At 41.9% G+C, this 25,371-nt stretch overlaps 2 protein-coding genes across 2 annotated transcripts in view; both read left to right on the forward strand.

Annotated features, from left to right (window-relative positions):
• The window catches only part of LOC109473711 (large neutral amino acids transporter small subunit 2-like), a 7,542-nt gene extending 1,279 nt beyond the window's left edge, over window positions 1-6,263 (forward strand). The window contains exons 2-10 of the mRNA XM_019773688.1: window positions 1,173-1,298; window positions 1,766-1,871; window positions 2,470-2,514; window positions 2,847-2,970; window positions 3,583-3,686; window positions 3,911-4,007; window positions 4,236-4,385; window positions 4,770-4,947; window positions 5,337-6,263. Coding sequence (XP_019629247.1) covers window positions 1,173-1,298; window positions 1,766-1,871; window positions 2,470-2,514; window positions 2,847-2,970; window positions 3,583-3,686; window positions 3,911-4,007; window positions 4,236-4,385; window positions 4,770-4,947; window positions 5,337-5,404 — 998 coding nt within the window. The 3' untranslated portion in view covers window positions 5,405-6,263. The remainder of the gene's footprint in view (window positions 1-1,172; window positions 1,299-1,765; window positions 1,872-2,469; window positions 2,515-2,846; window positions 2,971-3,582; window positions 3,687-3,910; window positions 4,008-4,235; window positions 4,386-4,769; window positions 4,948-5,336) is intronic.
• Window positions 6,264-11,136: 4,873 nt separating this feature from the next.
• Window positions 11,137-24,631, forward strand: LOC109473710 (large neutral amino acids transporter small subunit 1-like). The gene is made up of 10 exons (XM_019773687.1): window positions 11,137-11,792; window positions 17,496-17,621; window positions 18,459-18,561; window positions 18,861-18,905; window positions 19,250-19,373; window positions 19,706-19,809; window positions 21,213-21,309; window positions 21,674-21,823; window positions 22,245-22,422; window positions 22,597-24,631. Exons 1-10 carry the CDS (start codon window positions 11,318-11,320, stop codon window positions 22,659-22,661), a joined length of 1,467 nt encoding a protein of 488 aa, XP_019629246.1. The 5' UTR covers window positions 11,137-11,317; the 3' UTR covers window positions 22,662-24,631.
• The last annotated feature ends 740 nt before the right edge of the window (window positions 24,632-25,371 follow it).

Genomic DNA, 25,371 nt, shown 5'->3' on the forward strand with positions numbered 1-25,371 from the left:
GAGAGAGAGAGAGAGGGGGGGGAGAGAGAAAGCTAGAGAGAGAAAGAAGAGAAGAGAGAGAGACTGACCTACTGACTGACTGACTGACTGACTGACTGACTGACTGACTGACTGACTGACTGACTGACAAAAGAAAAACGCCGAGGAATTGGGCTAATACGATTCCTTGCCTGCCACCAAAAGAAATACATATTTGCAACATTTTAAGCAGTCTTTGTCCCGTGAAAGCAAAAAGAAACACATGCAGGCTTCGTCTTCTGAGAAGTTTATGTCATCACTGCCAATACTGTACATGCCCTTGATCTAAATAACTTAGAAACTAAAGAATGCAATGTCAAATGACGTCAGTGCTGTTAAGACGACAAGGTTCCATTCCTAACTACTGACCAGCCGGCCAATTTATTACCAGTTTTAATCATATTACTGTTTATCAGACTCAATGGACTTTTTTAAACCCACACTGCTCTCAAATTTGTGTTTATCCCACTTTATCGTCACATTACTACTGGTCCTGTGAATATGACGAACTCTGTATTCTACATACGTCAGCGGTGGGTTGCTCAAAGGGCGTGTATCAGGCAGAATATCGGAAGAGGGGGGCAGTTATTGAGGCTTAGTTTGCCATACTAAGAGCACTTCACATTCATATCATGTGTTAGGAATACATCGACACCTACCAGTGCAAACACTCTTACATTGTAGGCTAATCTGTGTACTTACGTACTGATAGCATGAAAGCATATATAATGATTGACTGGTGGTGTAAATAATGTACACATGTACATCGGTAGTCATTACAATATAACTTTATTTGAAATTGCCCCTTCTACGATCACGAAAGAAATAAAGGACCTGTTTGATGAGAAATTCAATCTTACGTTCTCCACGTTCACAGAAAACTACTCTCCTCTTAACATCACAAAACCCACGTATTATAGAAAAAGTGGAATCATTCGTTTTACACTGTCTCGGAAAAAGACGTCGATCCAAATAAGTTAGAATTTAGTATTAAGTAGTTAGAATAGTCACATTCTATGTTGTTATCCGTTGCCCATCCTTTATTTTCACGTTACATGTCCTTGCAATTAACCTACGGGCAAGAACTTGCAACAAACTTTCAATCTTCCTATAACAAAACGTGCGAACTATAAGATGTTGATGTGTTCCACCAGTGGCCGTAGCGCTGATCAACAGTTACGGTGTCCGCTGGGCCACCCGTCTGCAGGACTTCCTGACGCTGTGGAAGGTGGTGGCGCTGGTCGTCATCATCATCTTCGGCGTCATTCAGATGGGCAGAGGTGAGGGGAAAACGCGTACAGAATCACTCATGTACCTATCAAGGTAGATCGATCTGGGTCGTGAGGTAATGCGTTTGGGGTAGCGGTGGTTGAACAATACAAGTGTCATTTTTGGATATAAAGATACATGTACACCTATCCGCAGGAAATGCCCAAATGCAGCTTTCTACATAGGTTATACTTGCATCAAATGTCGCTGGTTTTCTTGCATGTTGTTAGTGTTAAGAGTCATTAAAAGAGTAGCCAGGCAGCTGGTAGGGTTCCCATGGTATACGTGCTGCTATCTGGTCTGATCTTACCTAGACCTGTACGTGCAATATGGATGAGATATATAGAGATTATGAGCTCTAAAGCGAGATCTGACACCTGTTAACACTATAGGATAACGGGTATCATAATAATACCACGTCTACGCGTTTAGAACCATAACTAATCACACACAAATAACAGAGTTTTTTATCTGTCAGGAAGCACCCGGTACATCGAGCCGACCAGCGCCTTCAGCGGGACGACCTCCTCTCCCAGCGCCGTGGCCTTGGCTTTCTTCTCCGGACTGTGGGCGTACGGCGGCTGGTGAGTAACTGGAACAAGGGCAGGCTCATCCGTAACCTTGGTTCAAGGGGAACTCTGACAGGACCTCCCAAACGGATTGGTAACAGCTTGTGTGAAACGTCTGTGAAGAGAGAGATGAGAGGAACTCGTAAATGATAGTTTACAGCAGCCTCCTTCACAGACTTGTGGGGTGGCGGCGTTAATTTTTTTCAGGGAACGACGCGAGTTTATATGCCGCGGAGGGACGGTTTTGGGGTTGGGCGGTGAAAAACTCTCTCCCCGGCAAACTCCCTCGGCGGCAAAACCGCCCCTCCGCGTTGATGCAGGACGTATCAACATCCATTGCACGGAATGAAAACACAAAGTCAAACGAAACAACGCAGTAGATGATATGGTAACCTATCATACATGTACAGGGTACTGTGATGTTGTAAACCAACGTCTGCCAAGTCTGAATTCAGGAACCGGTTTTATCAAGGGCAGAAATAAGCCACCCTGATTCACCTGCAAATAATGCAATCAATTGTTACTTTTTTTCTACATTAATGATAATTTATCTGGTACAATTCTATTATTGCCCCTCCATTTTCTGACATGCCATGGTGTTCTGAATACTCAGGACGGATCTCAACATGGTCGTGGAAGAGCTGAAAGACCCATTCAGGTACGAATACTTTCCAATACTAATAGAGATGTCATAACTAGCGAACTTATATATTGACACGTTGATAGATGAGAACTTGAGATCAAAAGGTATGACATGTGTGGGTATTGTATGTCAGTCCTATTGTTTCTTTGTTTTCAAGGCTAAAAATATGTTTGTATCCTCATGAAACAGGGTTGGACTGTAATTTCCCAGACAAGAATTGGACTTACCCAATTTTGTTTTATATCCGAGGCTGTTATTTTTTGTATCCGAGGCTGTTATTTTGGAATTCATAAATAATGCACGTTGCGAATATGGTTGTACATATTGTTCTGTCGATGATTCTTCAGGAACCTTCCCCGGGCCATCGCCATCTCCCTCCCCCTGGTGACGCTAGTCTACATCCTGGCTAACGTCGCCTACTTCACCGCCATGTCTCCTACCGAGCTCCTCAGCTCAGACGCCGTGGCCATTGTACGTAAACCCCTTCTCAACAAGGAGGTTCTATGCAAACGTTCATAACGAATTAGCTTTCAAAAAATTTCCTGCAATGTCCTCTATAGTCCCCTTTGCATACGTGTATATGAAAATATGGTGTTTAAAGGTAAAACGTTTGCTCCAACACAAAACAGAAATGCTCTCATCAATAGATATTTCCACTCGCCAATAGGTGAGAACATTTCCCTTTACTATTGGAACAATAGTTTTACCTTTAAACATGTAACTACCAACACAGATGAATTTTCATGATAGTCAGTATGAAAATATGGTGTAATATATGTTATGATATATCTATCAACATTCTATTCAGTCACATACCACCCACCATTAACCCCCTTTGGGATCCAATTAATACTAATAGAACATTTCTCCACATCTGCCAAGGACATGCTAAGAATAGTAACATCTCAAAACAGAAATAGCCTGACCTGAAACGACCTTGAAGAGGTCAGGGCAGCGGGATCACTACTTCCATGTGGAAGTAGTTTGTCTGGTATTCTGTGAAATGTTAAACTGTGGTGTCATGTTCAAGTTCAAGCCGTTTCCCCGTCATGTTGACGCCTTCCCCGCTGTTTTCTGTGGCAGACGTTCGGTGACCGGTTGCTGGGGGTGATGAACTGGTTAATTCCGCTTTCCGTGGCGCTGTCAACGTTTGGAGGGCTCAACGGTGGTGTGCTGACGTCATCACGGTATGTGTACAGTTCTGTGTAGTCACTGACACATCGTCTTAGAAACGTGACCACTCAGTTCTCATTTCCAGGGCTATATGGCTTCCTCTTAGAAGAGCATAAGCAATATTGTTTGAATCGCATGTGTTGATGAATAAAAAAATATTGTTTGATGATCGACTGCGTAGGTATTTCCTCACAGCCAGGTGATGTCCTAATATTTTGTCTCAAATTTGTCCCTGTAGGTTGTTTTTCGTCGGTGCGCGCACAGGACACCTCCCTGAGATTATGGCGATGGTTCACGTGCACAGACTCATACCGGTACCTGCTATCCTGGTGGAGGTCAGTAGTGTCTACTGCAGTCCGTAACCGCCGAATTCTGGGTTGAAAATTAACCATGAATAAACAAGAGGTCCAATACATTTCTGTCGTGAAATTTCGTCATCAGGATATTGTGTAGGTGTATATAAACAACATTTTAATCAAATGTTTCATGAATTGGTCTAGAGGAATCAAATCGCGTTGTGAAGTATCCCATTGAAATAAAACAAACACACTGACTGTCCTCAGACTGCCCTGATGTTGATAATGCTGAGCACCTCTGACGTGTACACGCTGTTGAACTACATGGGGTTCGTGTACTGGTTATGTATCGGCGTGGCTTGTGTGGGACTACTGTGGCTGAGATACAAGCAGCCGGACTTACCCAGACCAATCAAGGTACACGCCCCACGGGCTGGTCCAAATGCAATATTATTGTCTGCGTATGTCTAGACTAAGATCTTATCCAAACCGGCTATAGGAGATTGGGGGAGCTTCTCTGTAGTATAGCATTCTCCAGCCTGAGTTTAATTTTACTGTCTCGTAACTGATCTGCTAGCGGCAGTGTATTGGCGGGTTACATGTAAATGTTGCAACTGCTCAAATGATGGAATACCAAAGCTTGATGATGGAGTGAAATAGGGCATAAAGTTTTTAGGTCTTTTACAAAATGATATCCATGGGTTTCTTTTCAAATTTCTTTTTCTGTGATTAAATTTCAATGTTCGAGGTTTTCTGGATTCTAGTATACCAGTATGATACCGACATCTTTGTTGTTGTTAGATCACACCCGCCATCCCGGTAATCTGCACCTTGCTGTGTATCTTCGTGGTGGTGATGTCGGCCATCTCTGCGCCGATAGAGGGCGCTATTGGACTAGCCATCCTGCTGAGCGGCGTCCCGGTGTATTTTCTCTTCGTGTGGTGGGTCAACAAGCCGAAAGCGTTCCTCAGATTCATACGTAAGTGTCAAGAGACTCAAGACTTGCTCTACAGTGGAACAAAGCACGCTAGCCTCCATAGCAGGCTGCGTAGGAGGCGTTGTGTTGGCTTTGTATGCGCTGTCTTCTCAGTGTTGCTAAAGGTTTTCTGGATCTATTCGTTTGGCGGCCCAGAGCCTGATAAATATATATGAAGGCTATTAAAAATAACAAAAAATAGGGTTGACTGTGAAATACAATTTGTACAGAATACAATTAAGGTACATGTACTACTATTCTGTGTCTAAACCTTAAAGTTATATTTTTTCCTTGGTTAAAGTGCTGGTACATTTGAATCAAAGTGTAAAATATTCATTCCGGACTAGAATTGTACTTTGAGGTCTGATTGTGATCTTGTCGTTCTTGTACAGGCTTTATCACCACCAGGCTGCAGCTTCTCATGAACGTTGTGCCTACAGACGACCAACACACGGACTGAGGGTGGGGAGGGGGGCAACATTGGAACATGTGCCGAGAACCAAACATATCGGACGTACACTCTCACACGTGTATCTACGACTGAAGAAGGGGAATAAACTTGTGGAGAATCAATAGTAACACAGAAAATAGCGGAAAGTGACAGAGTTTGACTTTAAACGTAAAAAGAAACAAAATATCCCACTATTGTCACTATGATATTACATTTCTTGTCTAGTAGACTTGGATGTTCCAACATAGCCGGAACATTTGTGTACATGTAAAGATGCTTTAGTCACTCGCTTTTAAGTCCTAACATATATGACTAGTAATATATATGATCTGTCTGACTAGTTATAATATTAACTATTAGTTTATGTATCCATATTACTCAACAACTATATAACAATACTGATCGTACTAATGTAATGTGTAATGTTTACAGAGCCTAAGATCAACGGTAGAACATGTTCCTTTTATCTGTACATTTTGTATATACAATGTAGCAAAAATGATCACTGGAAAATCGTTATAGTGTGAAGATAATGATAATTAGCAGTGTAATTCTTTCGCATCATCAGACTATTGCTATTGGGCCAAATAGTACGAAAACAACGTACTGGCACATTTTCAGCGCCTGTAAGTAGCAGCGAAGAAAATTAGCTACTAAGTATTCTGCCCCTCGGACATATCTCGGTTGATATTAGTTTGGCTACTGGTTTTCCTCAATAAACGGAATAGGGTCATCTCGTGACCTGTCATGACCTCTGCTGACCCACCCATCTGTCTTCATTATTCCTGAAGGATGTATGAATACATAAGAGACCCTCCTTTGTGAACGCCCGACAAGATACAAAATGCACTCAAAAATTGTTGTGTTTACAATGAATAAAACTCTTGACCTGCTTATACAGTGTATCTTTTTACCTATCACTTTTTTCCCGGCGTCCAAGATGGTTATGCCATCTTGGAGTAACAACTGCTCAATGCAACGCCCCCTATCATGTACGCAATGTGCCGATGAGGTACATGTATACAATAAATTTTTTCTTACTTCTACGTGTATGGCAAAGATATAAGCGAAGAGAACACATGTACATCAGGGTTGTTTTCCTGCCCGTGGGCCTAGTGTGGTCGACAATTGATGAATGTGTGTAACAAATTACAGAACTGAAGGATTCATAAGACACTGATGACCTGTACATTTTTAATGAGGATATCGTCGTCTATGGGGCTGTTTATGCCTTAGATAAGATTGCACCCCACAAATGTGGCTACGTCTACGGTGATTAGGATCGTAATGAAGGAATCCAAATGACACCCAGGGGGGCAGGTATGACCTAAATATGTAGTATCAAACATAAGCTTATCTTTGAGAGTCGCTATGTTGTTTTTCTTTTGTACGTTTACTGACAAAAATCATCCACAAGGTCTGTCACTTGTTTCCACATTGCTTGGGTGCTGCAATTGAGGTGCGTTTCTGTAGAGCGCCGCTAGGAGAGGTTTCTGGAACAGCTACCGATAGGTACGGATAAGCACTGTCCAAGTAGAGGGATTACCGGCATTGATGAGCTTTTATGATGGTGCAGTCATCTTTAATTGTCCATAAACGTAGCACACAGAATGTGCATTAAGGTTTGGAGAAAATCGAAGTCATTTGCATAAAGTACATCATTCCTGCTGGGGGTCGTAAGTTCACGAAGACCAAAGAAAGTTGTACAGTTCTGACAATTTCACTGTCTAAAGCTTTTATTCACGCAATTCAGCCTTGTGGCTGCCTAGTGATGGAGCTGTATTGTGATTTGTGTTTGTGTTTGAAATAAACCCCAAGTATAGAAATAAACCCCAAGTATAAACGCCAAATAGATGTGGAATAAAATAAATAATAAATAAATGAAAAATATATACAGTAAATGATTAATATATACAGTATTTTAAACTTCAAAAACATATTGTTGTCTCATTGAATTTTTGACGGCGTCTACGGCTTCCTTTAACATAAACAAGTGATTATTCAGTAAGTTTTACGATATTAGAACAGTGGTATGTTCACAACAATGTTATTACCCAATTCAAGGTGATTTCCGTTGTCGAGCATACATCTAAAATCAGTAACAAGCTTCATACAGTGTACAGAGGTCATATGTTAACGCAATTAAAACGTCTGCATGTATATATTTTTTTACATCGATATTATTCTCGGTATAAAATTTCTTTTATCCCGTACTTCTAGTCGATAATATCTCTCTCAGTACAGGACTTCCTATCATGATCATAAACCGCAAAAGCACTGGGTCAGTTCTGGTTGGTCACGGGAGTACGGTATTAAATAGCTCGGATATTTATCTTGTCCGTACAGACTTCCCGACTTTCGTGTGTGTCACCGGATGAGCTGATCATGAGGGTCGGCAACCCCATCTAGGCCGGCCAGTCACGTGACCAGCAGACACCTGCTGTGCAGAAAAGGTTAACTGTAGTTCAACATGTAGTATACATGACACGGAGAGACCTATTTGACATCAACCATCAAGCCCGCAGGGGCATAGTTAAAACAGGCGCTAAGGGTTAACAGGGGGTCAACACTACATTGATAACACTGGTGATTGCACTGTCTCGTTGTAAAGTCAATATACATGTATCAATAAACAAATAACAATAACTTTTATTCATTAGTCTGATTGGCAGAAAGGAAAGGCAATGACGAGTGGTCAAATAGTGCAAAACTAATTTTTCAGCCAACTGGCATTTCTTTCTGTAAAGGTGCACATGTAATATGCTATTTTGTTTATGAGGCGAACATGTATTTTCTCAATGCCACAGGACAGCCCTATTTGCCCGCTCCCTGCATGGATATATATCCTAGTTATAGAATTATGCTTTGTGAATCAGATGACAATCTAACCATCTGTGTAGATGCTTCAAACTAGACATTTCACACGTATCTATGTCATGGTCAGTATCTGCTAAACATAGGATAACGATGTTCACCTTTATGACCCATGTTACAAATCAGTATAATATACAAATCATCATCATAGATATCCACACGGCATATACTAGCAGTATTGTACTGTACTGGGATTAAGACTTTTAGCAACCTTGGTGGACACAACATGATCAAGCCATTCAAGGTTAAAACTGACACAACATCATGCGATTTGTTGATCATGTTGATTTACTAGCTATATGTATATATAGCTTCAAGTAACGCCAGTAGCCCGTCCTCAGTAGAAATTGTAGCCAATCTACAACAGCCACTGCATGTCCCCCCCATGCAGGAGGGCCTGCAAGGGGGGTAGTGATTACGAATTACGCAAAATTTTCGCCGCCTATTACGAATTACGTTAAAGTCTCAGAGCTGATTACGACTTTACGATTTGCGGCTAATGTCCAATTACGAATTACGTTGATTTTTGCGGAGGCTGCCTACGAATTACGAAGTCTAAAACGGCCTGATTACGCCTTACGAAAAAGGGCTTGCAGGCCCTCATGCAGGGGCTTCACCGAAAAGAGGGCTGCTTGATAGGGACCTCGGTTGATTGTTTTGGCTGTATATTTTGGCTCCCTTTGTCTGTTTTCAAATATTTGCGTCTTGGAGGTTTTGTTTCGTGATAGGGCTAGGTGCCAACAACAACAAATAATGACGGCGAGGAGTGGGGATCCAGGCGTCATTGCTTACACTAGAGGAAGTACGCATACGCTCTGTTGAAAGTGTTGTTTATTCAGGTCTCCAGTTTCTCGGTGTATTTTGTATGTGCTCACATAAGCACGTCATCTGACCGTTCCACAGTCAATACCATTTACAACTGAAGGGCTACTACCTGATACGCCGAGGGCAAATCTTAGAGACATTGGAATTTAAAAAGCCTACACTTTGGTACAAGATTAGTCGACGGTTTTCTATTTCATTTGTCTTCTCTGTCTCTCTCTCCGTCTCTCTCTCTCTCTGTCTCTCTCTCTCTCGGTCTCTCTGTCTCTCCTTCTTCCTCTCTCTCTGTCTGTCTTTCTCTGTCGACTTACAAAAAGCTCAGGCATGTGATTACAAAAGGAATGGGAAAAACGGAAATTTGGTATACGTTTAAAATTCTGGTGGGATTAACACCCAGACTGCTTCGATCGCCTGAATGCGGTTGGCACTTGAGCCTGTGTGAACCTGTCAGCAGATCCAGGGGTGCACTTTTGTCGGCGGCCCAAAATACGCACAGGCACACCGCTGGGTTTGTGAGGAAAGGTCGGGCGACCTCCACATTTTTACACTGCGTCCAAACAGATGTGCAAGCCAAATTCTGGAAAGATGCGTGACTGGCGCCTTTTAATTTTATCACTGCAGAAGAACAACATCATAATTGTTATCATCGTTATTGTTATCGTTATCTTGTGTTCAATCGGATTATTCATGCTTAGTCTTTATTAGAGCAAGGAGGTTAAAAATCCTTGGTGTTGAGCCTCCTGAAGTCTCTTCTCGACCAGACAAGAAGAACGCAGACAAAAACACTAAGATTAGTAAGAAGGTACTACAGACTAGCAATATCGTACACTAGTCTAGAAAATCTATTTATATTCAGAGAATCCGATTTCCCTGAGGTTTATCTTTATTACTCATAACTCCGCAGACAATTAGAAACACTCGGCAGTCTGTACACACGAAACGGCAGTATGACATGTTTACCGTATTGGCGGTTGTCATGAAGTGACGTGTTCGCTTTTGTCCTTGCTAAAATGTCGGAGGTTAATGAAAAAGATATAAAACGGAAAGCATTCATGTCATTATGAAACATTGACGAAACAAAAGGAGTGAGGAAGGACATTAATCTAACGTTACAGAACCCATTTATCAGTGTGCTTGGAGTCGTGCCATTCAAACCATGTGAGTAACGTACTTTGCGAAAATATCTTGACTACTGAAACAAGACACTACTTGCTCACGGACATAAGTCATTGTCAATCTACAAAACTAACCATAAGAAAACCATCCTCGGTTCTTGTTTTCCAAAGTGTATAGCTTGGCTAATTACCAAAACAAAGAATTAAAACAGAATTTAGATCCAAACACTGGGGGTACATTTGTAACCTTATACACAACAAAATGACGATAATATTTAACGACAATAATTTGATAGCTTTGACACAAATCGACCTCTACATGGTTAGTACCTTTTACTATTTCCTGAAGATAAATGCAAACAACGTTTTCCGGTGTTTTCGTTCATGGCTCGCGGCCTGGCCCGCGGCCATGTTTGGAAGCGAAGTGTTGCCCCGCGGTTGCATCATCGCGCCTATAGCACATGTCAGTGGACACCCCCGACACACCCCCGGCTAGGGGTGAAAATCTGAATCAATGAAACTGCACTCTACAACACGACTGGGCACCGTCCAATGTGAACCCAACAAAGTTTTCTAGACCTAGACTTCTTGAAGTTCTAACTGACCGATAAAACTTGCCACACAGTACTACAGGGGCATTTTTAGCGGGAACAATGCCGGAAAAGCGCGCGTAATTCACGTGTAGCCCGCCGGGGAAATACGATAGGGGTCAACAGAATCGTCCATTTTTCTAAAGGGGGAAATATAATGTAGAATCAAACATCCAATATTCGAGTAACTATTTTGTACTTAAGTCTTTACAATATTTAATATAGCTCAATATATCCCACGGTATTTTGAAAGTATGGGTAATTTGAATTTTCTGTGCTTTATCTTAAGTTTAATATCATGGACCAACCCATAAATGGTACAGTCCTCAAAATATAGATGATTCGTGTGCAGTGACCCAGCACGGCATTGTACTAGGTTTCCCGCGCACTTCGTGTGTGCATTACCAACACAAAACAGTTCCACCTTGTTTTGGCGGGAGACTCGCAGGTTTGCCACAACTCCGTCAGCAACAGGCTGCAGTATTCTCCGTGGTCTGTGGGAGAAATTCTAGAGTTGGAAGATGGGTAGCGACTTGGAAGACTCGCCAGCTTCGGCAGACGGACCCAGGGCAGTCCGGGAGGGCTCGGTGGCTCTCAAGAGGAAGGTTACTCTGATAAACGCTATCGGACTCATTGTCGGGAACATCATCGGCTCGGGGATCTTCATATCACCGAAGGGTGTGCTGCAAGACGCCGGTAACGTCGGGGTAGCTCTGATCATCTGGGCGATCAGCGGCGTGATCTCGGCGATCGGGGCGCTGTGTTACGCCGACCTCGGCACGGCCATCCCCCGCTCGGGCGGAGACTACTCCTACATCCTCGACATCTTCGGGCCCCTGCCCGCCTTCCTCAGGCTGTGGGTCGAGCTGATCATCGTCAGGCCGTGTACACACGCCGTCATCGCCCTAACCTTCGCCTTCTACATCCTGTACCCAGTCTACACGCCATGTACACCGCCGGACTCAGCAGTCGCCCTGCTGGCTGCTCTCTGTATCTGTAAGTAGGTCTCTTGTTGTTGTTCTACCTCGAGCTCCATGGTTCTACTAACTTGTCACGGTTCTGTTCAACGTACACAATCATGTGTACAGTACTGGTGAGATGTAACTTCAATATTGAATCATAGGCATTTATGATTAATGTAGGGCGTGATTATGCCGGAAGAAATAAGGGAGGGCTCCCACTCGTCCCAGTCCTATCTCCTGGGTCATGGCGTCGGACGATTTGATAGACTACTTTCAACATAATTAGTGTTTTTATGAATACTCATGAATAAACGCAAATAAAAATCTATCACTCGGTGGTGCTATTCATCACACAACATTCCCATCTTCCAGGATTCTCACATTCTTTCTTTCGAGGGAATTTAGGGAAAAAACAGTAGCATTGTGTGTTCAGCCATCCCCGTACATATATGTAGGCATGTTAGGTTTGTACATACGAGCCGGGGTCACCATGTGCATTCCAGCGTGTCGGCGTGTTCAGATGGGCCGCGGAGTGAACCAATCTCGGCCGCGCCACGTGTGTGTCGTTATCGCAGCTGCTTGGCTTCGTCCTGCTACTATAATAGTGTACGAGTTATTATCGGGAACCTCAGCTTGGTCTTGGCATCCGGTAGCGTGAACGAAAACAAAGTAAATATACATAGACACAGTGAAGATGGCACGGAAAAACAGGCGTCGTCAGATACATGTAAAACATACAATCTACCAACGTTTAAGTACATTTTATTACAAACGGAAGAACACCTAAGCCTACAAGATCATGTATCACATAGGTTGTCATTGAATACACCCGGCGTAAGCTAGGTTGGAAATTCTAGTATCAATTTTAGTATCTAGATCCAGTGTCAATATGATAGGGACTGTCCACAATTCACAAAATAAGTATACAGAGGTTAGGAGATTATGTTACCACAGTACTACTGTAGATATTGCGACATAACACTCTCATCCTACTGACGATTCTCAAGAGAATTCTGCCTGTTTTGTAGAACAAATGGATTTTTTTTGTGTTCGGGGTTTATGCAAATGTCTGTGAGAACAGTCCTAATTACATGAAGTATGTAAGACGAGACCAGGACAAGTGCCGGGGACTGTTTCATCGATCACGTTTCTCGTGTGTCGCCGTTTAGCGTGTCACAATGGCACGCAATGTATGCATAAAGATGCGATGTAGAAAATGTCCCTATCATATATCAAACGCAAAGAAAACTTAAAATTTTACAATTTTCTCAGCGATTACTATTACAAATAATCGGCAACACCTCATCGTCCGCAAAAAACCGCTAGCGCTGTCAAAAGTTACTCAACGTACGATCAATGTTAGATCAGGTCAACAAACTCAAATATTTGCGCGCAAACTGCCGGCCGGCCGTCTGTCTAAAGACCATGAAACAAATCCGCCGCTACTGGACAAAACCTACCATCCACTTATCATCTTAAGAGGTTTCCAAACACATTACGAAGGGATGAGATGCCTTACAGTATAGTCAAGAAAAAAGTCCCTCAGGCCATTGTGGGTAGACAATGTTTCCCGCTGAGTGTGTGACTGACTCACTCTTGGCTCTTTCTACCACGGGAAACTGTTTGTCTGTAGTATCAGCAGTAGCGCATGTAATCGTTGTCAAATGACATTTGAATGATATCATAGTGACAAAGTCCGTTCCGTACGTGGTCTAGACTGCGTGATCTTGGCGTGATACTCTTTAGAGCACTGACATTTGGCAATGGAAACAATATAGGTAAAAGGGCACTTTATCATATGTAGTAAGATCATGGAGGTCTCTTTTTTCTACCTCCATGGTAAGATGTAGACCAGGTGTGCGCAAATTAAAGAATCGTCGGTAACCGACCTGTAATTATGCCGGCAGTTGGTAGAAATGATTAATTTCGTATCTACACATTTTAGAGATTTCTGAAGACAACTTATGATTAGTAGGTCAAATACCAGCATGTGCTATACAGGTCAGTCATTGATCCCTGTTCCTTCCTGTCCCACCCTTGCCTTGAGGCGGTATTCTATAAGCAAACAAACAAACAAACAAACAAACAAACAAATAAACAAAAAGGAACGCATGAACAAACAAAAACACAGCACATTTCAAGCTCTTTAGAATTATGTTTTTTCGCAATGTCATCTTTCAATTTCCAAAACGACTGCAAGCAGTCTTCGTGGTTTTGTGTTGATGATGCGAGTCGAATCGCTTGACGAGTATTTTGTTTGTGTGGTAGACCATGCAACTAGTATGTTCTGCTCCCTCAGAAAAATGTAGCGATTGGACTGGTGCCAAATTTCTTGTTTTCACGAAATTCAACCCCCTTTGTTGGGTTCATCCAGTACCTGCTTATCCATGTGTACTTAATCCTGAAATTTTGGCGGGAACTTTGTTGTAGTGTTATGATAAGGAGTCTTTTTCTTTTAGCCCAGTAATTACGTTCTTACACCTCCTTCACATATGCACACGCCCTAATGAGTTTTTTATGTATCATTATTGTACAGAAGTACAGTAGGTGTGGTCAGTCGTTTTTGGTGAGTTAGATCTTGATTAGAACCGCTGGCCATCATACTTCTTAATGAAGAGAGGAAATTAATCATAACCTATCAGTTGTGAGTATGAATCGCAAAGAAAAGTGTCTGCACTTCCAGTCCAAGGAGAGAGAACGTGCACAAATATTATATTAACTTTTTTTTCGATGACAGAAACGTCGACAGGAAAGAGGTTGTGCACAACACAAGAATGGCCTAACTGCACATATCCATTTTGTATTTAAACTTTTGCTCCATGGCTCGGACTAACAGAGACAGTAGGCAGAAGCTATACGGATCAAAGAAAACCCGATCACCTTGTTTACCTGGAGAGAATGATTATGTAATATCCATCAATTTTACCTGGGCTACATGTCATTATGTACCGTGGGAAACTCAGTCACGCCCTTATGAATACATGTAGACAACACGGTGATATTACTGGATTCGGTACGAAATGAAGACATGAGATTGTAATTCGAAGAAGGAAAGAATCAAGAAAGAGAGAGTGAAAATGATCAGATATATGTATGTCGGTCTGTGTAAAATAAAAAGGATATTAGCTCACAGCCTCACAAAAATATAAAGTAGCTCACAAAAAATAAGATTGCAGAAGAAAATATAATAACTGGAAAACCCTTTACATTGTTGAACTAACCTCTTGTGAAAGCAGCAGATGTCAGATGCCAACATGCTAGAGACAGGATTGAAAGCTCATTAGCGAGGATTGAATGTACATGTACAAACACACAGTGTACTGGGCATGTGGGATGGCGTATAAATCAGCCGGAGTGACTGGTACATGACAGCCGCTTGACATGGGCAGTGGGCACGGTAACAGACACGTCTTTTTACGGAGAAACCTCCGGGACTGGCCGTATGTAGTGCTTGCCTGAAAATGTTTACCAGATGAGATGGAATGCATCGTGTAAAGTATGCTTTTGAAACACCCATATTTATGACAATTTTGAGAGAAAGTTGAGACAGAATACAGAAAACAGTGGATAGATATCATGTCTTCGAAACTTTTCTTACTGAGATTCGCACTTTTACTAGTGCTAGCACCAGCTAACGCTTCCCAGTAGCACAATAATGGGAGTTTGTGGCATGTGTCTGCCCTTTCTGACCCTCCCCCCTGGCTGGATGGTGTTCGTTTGGTGAACCTGGAATCTGTTCTTCATCTACACATGCCCTCGAGACACCTTACCCGCTGACTAAGTTCAACACACAGACACGTACAAAATGCTAGCATCCCATATGTAGCAAACGTACACTGCGGGTAACGCAATTCTAATCCGAAACATTCAGTAGTCATACACGTCTTCTTACAATTGAATTACAGCTGTTTTGAACCATTTCAAAAGAATCCTGACCAAACCACCTGCTCGACATTTTCCCACTCGGGGATTACAATGTGTGGTCACAAGTACAAAGGGGAACAACTGCAGAAGTCCATCGCCGCGGGGTAAATTCTTTCACATCGCTGAGCTTATAGTCTTTGTGCACCCTGAAAACAAACTAATGAAACCCTTGGTGTTTAGAGCGATGTGTGTGTCAAATTGGTCTGCTATAGGTCTTAACATTGCGTCACTGGAAGAGGTAGGCGCCACTGCAAATGATTTCAGACGTTTCCCCTTGCGTGTTTACATTTTTGAACAACGAGATTTGTGAGACGTTCCCAGGGAATTCAGAGATTTATGGTTGAAATGTTGTTTTGGAACCGACTGACGTGACAAGCATGACACACAAGGGCTCCTCCAACAATGTAACAGAACTTTCTTCTTTTGTTACGAATTTGTCAAAGTATACTAGCATACTTCGTTACAGTCACCCCATCACAACGCGTAATCCAACGTATATAAGCTATTGCAAGTCCACAAAATCTACTTACTACACTAAGAAGTGTTATGTGAGTTATTCTTATGTTTTAGCTTGGTGCAAACCTGTTGTGTGTTCTCAGTAGCCGTATCTCATGTCAAGAGTAGGTTCTCAGCGATTTAGGTTAAGCTTGTCGTAAACCACAAAACGTTCCACAACGAAAAATAAAATATTGGATTTCGGAGGAATGGAACCAGAGAAGATACTGTGAAAAAGTATAAAAAGATGATGGTCTCAAGATTAAGAGTAAAACGCAGGCCAGTGAAATCAACCTTTCCAAATAAGAATGGACAGATTACGCCACGCCCCTCTTCCGCGCCGCGCCGTGTTGGCTTCTGCCCAGGGCCTAGTGTCTGTTTTGTCGGCGATGTCGAAGTTAACGTGGTCGTCTGTAAACTGGTGCAGGAGTTTTGGCACGCCCAAAACCAAACAGAATCGAGGATGAACAAATATATGCCAAACTTCAAGCCCCGAGCCCTGAACCAGATTTTGTAACAGTACAAAATGTAACCGTTGTGATGAATTGTTGTTACTTAGTTCGTTGCTAATGTCAGATGTTGATAAGCGATTTACGTCCTTCATTCATCAAAGTTAGACCTAAAAGTGCCCGGTGCCCAGCTAATTATGATTGATGTATGGATCATATCAGTTCAGTAGAAGCTGTCATGTGAAAAACTCGGCGTTTTTTTGTGTACAATCCGTTTTTTCCTTCGAATTGTCCTGTAAACCTGCCCGTTTTAGTACGGTTGGTTTCTGTGTAAAGTCCACTTTGTGAGTTCATATGTGGTATGTGGGTCAACAACTCGTTTATTGACCTGTAAAATCTCAGCAGAAGTACGAGTACCCTTTTCATAAAGGGTGCAGGGTGTTTTAACTGTTAGTTTACACAAAAAATGCTAGATGGCGCTGCACTACTTACAAGTACCTGCGGCGAATTATCCGTACCAATCACAATGTAACCATTCTGACGCATCCAGTCACATTATACGTCTATGATAACAGAAGTAGCAGCTTAAGATTGACCGATTGATTTTGAAAATCATAAAATGAGGAAATTATTTATGTCATGATCGGCGCACTGAAGACCACGGAGACAGCAAATATCAACGTTGTCTGGCCATAGTTGTAAATAGCAGACTGAACTATTTTGGTCCCATAGCACGACAAGAATCACGATTTATTGTGTAAAGTGTGTGCTCTTGATGGAACCTCTCCTTCCCAGAGAATGTGACATTGACATTGGCCGTGCCGGATGTTTTACTGATGTTGAGGTATTATTTTCCCTCCGATGTGCAGGTCTCCTGACGTTTGTGAACTGTGCAAGTGTGCGCAGTGCAACCCGGGTACAGGATCTCTTCACGGCCGCCAAACTCCTGGCACTCGCCATCATCATCATCTTCGGCATGATCCAACTCGGCAAAGGTACGTCAGAGAAAAAAACAAAGACGAGAGCAATAAGTTCTTGGATTCCTTTGAACTGTGTGGAACTGACCTGTTAGTCGATCTCTGCCTGGCCCTATAGTCTCAACCGACAGGTAGAAATCTGACATCTGAAAGTTATGCCAAACTTCTCTGTAGTAACATTTCCACCCATTCATTTTTCGATGGAAACTAGCGGGTCAATTTTAACACCACCTAGCGTTAGAAAAGATTAATGCAGTTTTTACTCATTCCAGAAAATTAGAATGTATCTGGGTCGATTTAGTCGGAGTGAAAACACGAGCAACATCCTTCAGTGTAGCCACAAATCGTCCAGAACACAACTTTAACTCGATCAGCCGACGCTAACATGTTTACCGATGTCACTGTGCCGGTGACCCCGTCAAGTGTTAACCGGTCCGCCGTTTGTCACGTCGTGGGGCGTCCCGAAAACTGGTAGCACCACTCACCGCTCTTAAACCTCATAATAATTTACTCCAAGGAAAACTCCCCCAAACACATTAGTATATGTAATGGTTACGGCGTCTTGGGTTGGAAACAAATTGATACAGTCACAAATTGATAGTCACTAAAACATATATACAAAAATTCAAGTGAACAACCAATTCAACAAGCACACACACAAGCACACACACACACACACACACACACACACACACACACACACACACACACACACACACACACACACACACAAACAAACAAACAAACAAACAGACGGACACACACACACAAACAAACAAACAGACGGTCTACTACAGACAGCCTACTACAGACAGCCGTAGTAAAACTTTTTGTGGTGTTGTTTGATCTCTACAGGAGAAGTTCTACACCTGTCCCCAGACCTGGCCTGGCGGGGGGCGACTAATGTGGGCGGGATCTCCCTGGCGCTGTACTCAGGACTCTGGGCTTTCGCTGGATGGTAGGCTTCATGAATAAATATTACCCATTGCTTTCAGCTAACAGCAATTCTTCAGTATCTGAAAAAACAACTACGTGGAAAAATAGTTATATACATAATAAATAGTTGATATTTTATCGGTTGCAAGTAGCTATACAGTATGTAGTTTGCTGAGTGTGTGTTGGATTTGTTAAAATACTATTCGAACGTACATTTTTACTTGTAGTCCTTTTATAATGTCAGTAGTATCACGGAAAGAGGCTGATGTCAGTGATGAATACTACTTCAAGAGATAGTAATTTCTCGATGTCTTTCTCCAGGGCTGACCTGACCTTCGTGACCGAGGAAATCAGGGATCCTTCAAGGTAAAGACCGTGTACGATAGTCAAACGTTATATTATACCCAGCACGTAGAAAGGTTGTCCATCTGATAGCTCATATGAACTCTAAACTTGTGACGATTTCCACCTACTAGCAAGCCAAAAAAAACGGGTTCACTGCCCTATTTTATTAAAATGTTAATATAACACTCTCTGTGATAGTTCAGTTCAGCTTTGTAATAGATGGTTTATAAAGTGATGAACTGATGTAGAAATCACAACGAAAACACCGAATTCGATGCAGTCAAATAATCCTAGTTCATCCACTGTTATGATGCTTAACGTAAAAGAAAATGTTGAAGAGAAGTGTTTCGAATTCGTCCCCACAGAAACGTCCCCAGGTCCATCGTGATCTCCATGACGATCGTGACTATCGTGTACCTGCTGGCTAACGTGGCGTACTTCACCGGGATGACCCCTCAGGAGATGCTGGGCAGTGACGCCGTGGCAGTGGTCAGTCCTGGGCATTTCATACGCTGTGAAAAAGACTAAGATTGAAAGAGATTAGGAAGGGAAAGGGTATGGGGTGCATGGAAACGGCAAATCAAGAGTTATAAAAGGATACGTGCTAACGAATATCCGACAGATCTATAGCCAGGTTACCAAACATATTTTAGCTGTGGAGAGGACGAAAGAGACTAGGGTTGGTAACCTGGCCAATAGATCCAGATAAGCGCACATATGGGAGGCAGAATCCTGTAAAGGTCTTAGTACTACGTATACTCCTCATGACTAAGAATGGGAGAAAACATTGTGTTGACTGTTGCTATCTCCGGTTGTTGCAGACATTTGGCCTGAGGCTGCTGGGTGCTGCCTGGTGGATCATCCCCATCTTCGTGGCCTTCTCCACATTCGGCGCCGTCAACGGGTCCATGTTCGCGTCCGCTAGGTATGTACATCACACTGCCACGGTGTTTCTTAACAGCGGTTCACTGAATAAATACTGTGAACTACAAGATAAGCAACGTAATTGAGAACAGCATCGTTTATTGAAGTGTCTTTTGGGAGACGTACGAATGTGAGGTATGTTCGCACCAGGTCTTACCTCCCACTGAGCCAGACACATATCTGCTATCATCATCTTTCAACTAAACTGTGGTTGGCGTGTGGCGAAAAGTGCAGAAGTGGTGAAAAATTACAGAGATGCACATGGAGAAGACATGCCCCATGTGGGGTATTAATGTACCACTGGGAGCACGATCTCATCCCTGTTGTGCAAACTTTATGTCTGGAGATGTCTTCTGGACTTAGTGCGTAAGAAAACCAGAAGCGAAGCAACCGTTAAATGACCTTTCAATTAGCCTGAGTCCTAGCCTGACATTTTTCTGAACCTGTCCATGAGAGGTGAATGCTGGGTTGGACGTTACGTTACCAGACTCTTATGTGCATATGGTTATTACAGATTTCTACGTCGACTTTTGTTCTTAGAAATTAATTCAAGAAATTTGCACTGAATTGAAAGATGAAAAATCAAAACAATTTGATGATTTGTATTCTTCGAGGGCCGCTCAGAAAAGGAAACTAACAAGAGTTGAGTGAAACAGATGCCAAAGTGGTACAGCAGCTTGTATATCGGTATGTTGTCACCGTTGGTTCGACAAATGATGATGAACTTTTGATGAACTCAGACCTGATGTGACCAGCACCTCGTGTGAACTGCCGTCCGTGCCGGGAAGACCCCGGACTTTTCCTGCCAGCCGTCCTTCTCATCTCCCACCGCTCCACAGACCGCTTTCCGTGCCGATCTTCCACGTTTCCCCTCAATTCACTTCGGCAGATTTTATCATTAAACTGTCCCTTCCTGTGATTGTAATCAGGTCCGGTCAAAAGATGACCACCAGACCATCTGTTTGGTCAGCTTTTCCGCTTGGCGACCGGTCAGCTAACCTGCTGCCCTACGGCCATCCTGTCGTTTGACCCCCATTTCACTTTTCGCCACAAGATAGCTGTTCTTTTCTTTATTAATCAACTGGACGTATCTTCTAGCATATGGCTTGCGATTTTGTTAAGAGAAAGATACACTTGATCTTTTTTTTTAAAGTTCTATAGAACATATGAGGCAAAATTCACAACGAAAGTTAAAAATCTTACCAAAGGTGGGACATCAGGTGGTTAGAGAAATACACGAGTACCATCATTAGACAACATTTATATGCTAGGTTTACGAATGCCTTGGGGAAGTCATCATAGTAGGGCTATTTATCTACTCTCAAGTATTAATTAAATTGCAGTTAAAATTTTCCCCTGTCACTAAAATACGATGTTTGTCTATATCTTGTTTTTCTTCTCCAGGTTGTATTTTGTGGGTGCACGTGAAGGCCATCTACCTGACATCCTGGCTATGGTCAATGTCCACCGGTACACTCCCGTACCGTCCCTCATCCTGGGGGTAAGAACACACTTTTAGTTTACTTCCACTACCCTCCTCTTTACGTGTACAGGCCCACGCTTCAATGTTCTGTTATACTCTTCTGTTCTGTTGTAGTTGGTGTATGCTTATTAAATCTGAATGCATGCTGTATTAAAGGTATGGCAATTAAATGAATGAAGGGCGTAAGAAGTAAATGTTTTATCCAATTTTTTTAGTTTTCGTTTGCTTGCATTTCCCTATTCAAAAATGTTTCAAACCCATAAGATCATGTAGTTACTATCATATCATAGTTCACAAATTATGCCTAATTCGTGAGCCAGTCATCCAACAGTAGTGACAATATTCCTGTCAGATTGGTGAAATTTATGGGTTTTTTTTTCAGGGAATCCTGTCCCTGATCATGCTGTGTACGACAGACGTGTACGTCCTCATCAACTACGCCAGCTTCGTGTACTGGATCTTCATCGGTATGGCCATCCTGGGCCTGGTGGTCATCCACTTCAAGTACCCCAGCATGGAGAGACCGGTCAAGGTCAGCTTCTATCTCCCTGTAACCTACTTGACCACATAACTACCTTTTCACATGCAAACATAACATTAGACTTAATATGGATGGTAAAGACTTGATGATTTACGGGCAAGATAACGATTTGTGAAGATGATTGCGTACCAGGCTAGGGTACAAGGTTCCTGTTCGTTTGTAAGATCTGAGATCATTTCTGTGAAGCACAAAATATATAGCCTTGGTACTATCCGGATTTTGCTTCGACGCGGAGCGAAATCCGGATGGCAACCAGGCTCCGAAATGTATGTTTTGATTTGAACATGATTACTGTAAAATGGACATTTTAACTCCAAATCCTCATTGTCTATGTCTTGTTGTTAACGGCTTTCAATGCGTGGACATGTTTCGTGAACAGAATGTTGAACTGTATTTGTTTCTTTTTCACCAGATGCCAGTCGTCCTCCCCATCATATTTGTCCTGGCATGTCTCTTCATCGTGGTTGTTTCCATCTGGGTGGCGCCTATCGAGTGTCTGGCGGGAGCCGGCATCACCCTGACCGGCGTACCTGTGTACTTCTTCGGCGTCTACTGGCAAAACAAACCCAAGTGGCTGACCGACAAATTCGGTAAGTCAGTATGATGAAATTATGATAATACCTCATGCAATACTGGTTTAACTACTAGTACTTCTCTGCTTAGAAAAAGATAAACAAAATCTGTTGTCTCGACTTGATCATTATTCTTCAGATCATTTTACTCAAAGAAAAAGTATTTACGTTCTATATTTGTCCCATTTCCAGATGCCTGCACAGTATTCTGTCAGAAGATCATGACATGTTGTAAGGAGGAACACCAGAAAGAGTGAGGACATCGCACTACACAGGACTCTTCCTCGGGTCTCTCCAATAATGATACATGTGAACATATCTAGTTATCTAACTGTGAGCCGATATGAGAAGATCAAGAGGGCTTCCTCCCTCCCTAATGTTTGAAATGAAATAACCCTAACGGCACCAGAAATTTCAGACGCTTACTACTCATTGACCACTTTAGAGGGAAACACTCATTTTTCCGAACCATTGAGCAACGTTTAATCTGTAAAAGTGCAACGGATTATCCATATTAATTTTTAACAATGGACTTTGACAGAAAAACTGTTCGCTATTGGGCAAGTTTCTGACATGCTTTAGTGCCTGATGTGCAAAGAAATGATGTTTACTCTGTGACCAAAGAATGGAACGTCTTGTTGTTCAGTTCGCTTTAATAGTGAGATGTTAACACAAAAGGACAGTGCTCATGTGAGGTTGAACGGACAACCTAATCTATTATAACAAAAATTTTGCTGTATAAAAACAAATTAGATGATCAGCACTCACGCATTTTTCAGAGGCACTACTATTGACACAAACGTAGCACTGTCCTGTTGTGTCGACTCTAACATCAGATATTTGTATACACACCATTACTGCGCACATATTGTGTTGAAAAGTCTGCTGTTATTTTTTTTATTGTACGCGTGAGTGTGTTTTAGCCAGCAATTATTGTCCTATATTTGTAAATATTGCATTATGAGTGGTGTGGATCTGTCCTACATGAATTAACCACTGGATATGGTTGATATTGTAATCCTGATATGTTGCAAAGGTTGGTAGTTGCTGTACTGCAAAGCTAAGCACAAACTTATGTTATTTCATGTAAATGTTTTTGGCAAGTATACTTAACGTTTTATTTGGTGTATCATATGCGCTCTGGGTACCACGTATGTATCTTTCTCTACTATTTCGCGACGGACTCAGAGCAATGCTGTGTATTTCGATTTGTACTTATTTCTTTTTGCAAATGCATATATGTCCTTCTATTTTATGCCCTTATTTTGAAGGTACTTACTGCAAGTTGTATTTTTTTTAGGTCTGGTTGGTTTTTGACAGAAGCTAAGAAAATCATGACAAGGAATTCATTGTTTTGTCAGTAGATTTGTGCCAAAAGTTGTTTTTATTTTGGGATGTTTTAAACATTATGTATCGTACTCCTTGCTTGAGCCAGTAGATGGAGATAGAGGTGGTATCTGTAGATAGATACAGAGAAGACGTTTTCAGATCGTCTGTGATGTGAATAAGAAGTCGGGAAGATATATGTGCGAAAAAAACTGAATGGAATTTTGCTGTCGTTTCCAGCCGTCTTCCCTTCTGCTGAAATAGTTATAATGGAATAGGTATTAAATCCTTGTGCTTAATAAGCATTTCTCACCTACTGATATCTCAAACAGCCGATATGTACCACTTGTTGATTGCTACAGCATTTGTTGTCACGCACATGTAGTAGACTGTAGAATTGAGGTGTCCATAATGAATTAATTCTATCATATAAAGAGGGATCGTGGGAGTGTAAGAAGGATACAGGTGAAAATGTCAAATTGAAAGACTCCGGCACTCTGTATATTGTGACTTTACTATACTTGCCGTTTGGTTGTCCATTTTCCTCTTCAAACGTCCAACAATATCTTCATTGAATTGATATGTGGCCTAAACAAGAAACTGTAACAAATTTGCATTGCTGTTCATGAATTTGAATGATAGCATCAGACTTGGTATATGTTAAACTGTTAACGAATTTCTCGGTGCTTTCTCAGGGACCACCCTTTGATGGTGGACATCTTTCTCACGTAGATTAGTCATAGCCTCAGATCCAGGCTTCTTCAGTTTTGTTCGGTTAGAGATAGAGGACGTATGCCGAAGAAGGCTGGATCTCAGGCTAGGTAAGTAGTACTTCATGTGCCACGAGGTTCCTTTCATTTTTGTACTTCAGCTTGGATACCAAATAAACTATACGATCTCAGCAATGCTTCCCAGCGCTGTCATTTTGTGTACCCACAGAGGTACAAATACAGACGTTATTCTAGACAGACACAGTGTTATGATTACTGTATTTCAGCCAATCAAAATATATGGCACTATCATGGTGACCTTCGATAATCGGTGCATATAAGTGCAGCATATTAAACGGATTGGAATAAATAGATAGATGAAAATGCAAGCACTAGTAAATCAGAGTCTATGATTGTAATTCAAGTAAATATTAGGTTAGCCATAGCAAGGGCTTAAAAATCTAGACTTAAAAATTTAGCCATGGCTTAGTAAGGAACTTAACAATCTAGCATGTACAATTAATGGTATGTACAAGTCCCTTCCAGTTCCAAAATATCCAGCTTCATATGCAGGCATTTCAATTAGAATTCTACAGGGCTGTGAGCAGTTAGACATTGTAACGTTACATATCAACAGCTCCGTATTGAAAAAAAGTTGACTCTTAAGTACAATGTAACACACAAAGATGACTGTCATTACAAAGCAGTTTGCAAAGACATTATTTCTGGCTAATATTTACCAGCTGTTTGCTTTTGAACAACAAAAGAAGCCATTAGATTAAAGTCACAGTAACAGACGGCTATGCTGATTTTGGGCCATTTGTACCCTTGTGTTTTCAGCTACCATAACAAGTTTACATCGGCGACCTTATTCATTACCTTCGTGGCGTCACATATAATTACACAGATATTCCAATCGTAGATGACGGGA

The sequence above is a fragment of the Branchiostoma belcheri genome, unplaced genomic scaffold (genome assembly GCF_001625305.1).
Source record: "Branchiostoma belcheri isolate BF01 breed outbred unplaced genomic scaffold, Haploidv18h27 scaffold3, whole genome shotgun sequence".
NCBI lineage: Eukaryota > Metazoa > Chordata > Leptocardii > Amphioxiformes > Branchiostomatidae > Branchiostoma > Branchiostoma belcheri.

What these genes read in the sequence shown, in the direction of transcription:
- LOC109473710 (XM_019773687.1), top strand. Translation starts at nt 11,318, where the DNA reads ATGGGTAGCGACTTGGAAGACTCGCCAGCTTCGGCAGACGGACCCAGG. An exon ending in CATGATCCAACTCGGCAAAG is followed by an intron (nt 17,622 to 18,458) that starts GTACGTCAGAGA and finishes TGATCTCTACAG; the next exon opens with GAGAAGTTCTACACCTGTCC. An exon ending in TCCATGTTCGCGTCCGCTAG is followed by an intron (nt 19,810 to 21,212) that starts GTATGTACATCA and finishes TTTCTTCTCCAG; the next exon opens with GTTGTATTTTGTGGGTGCAC.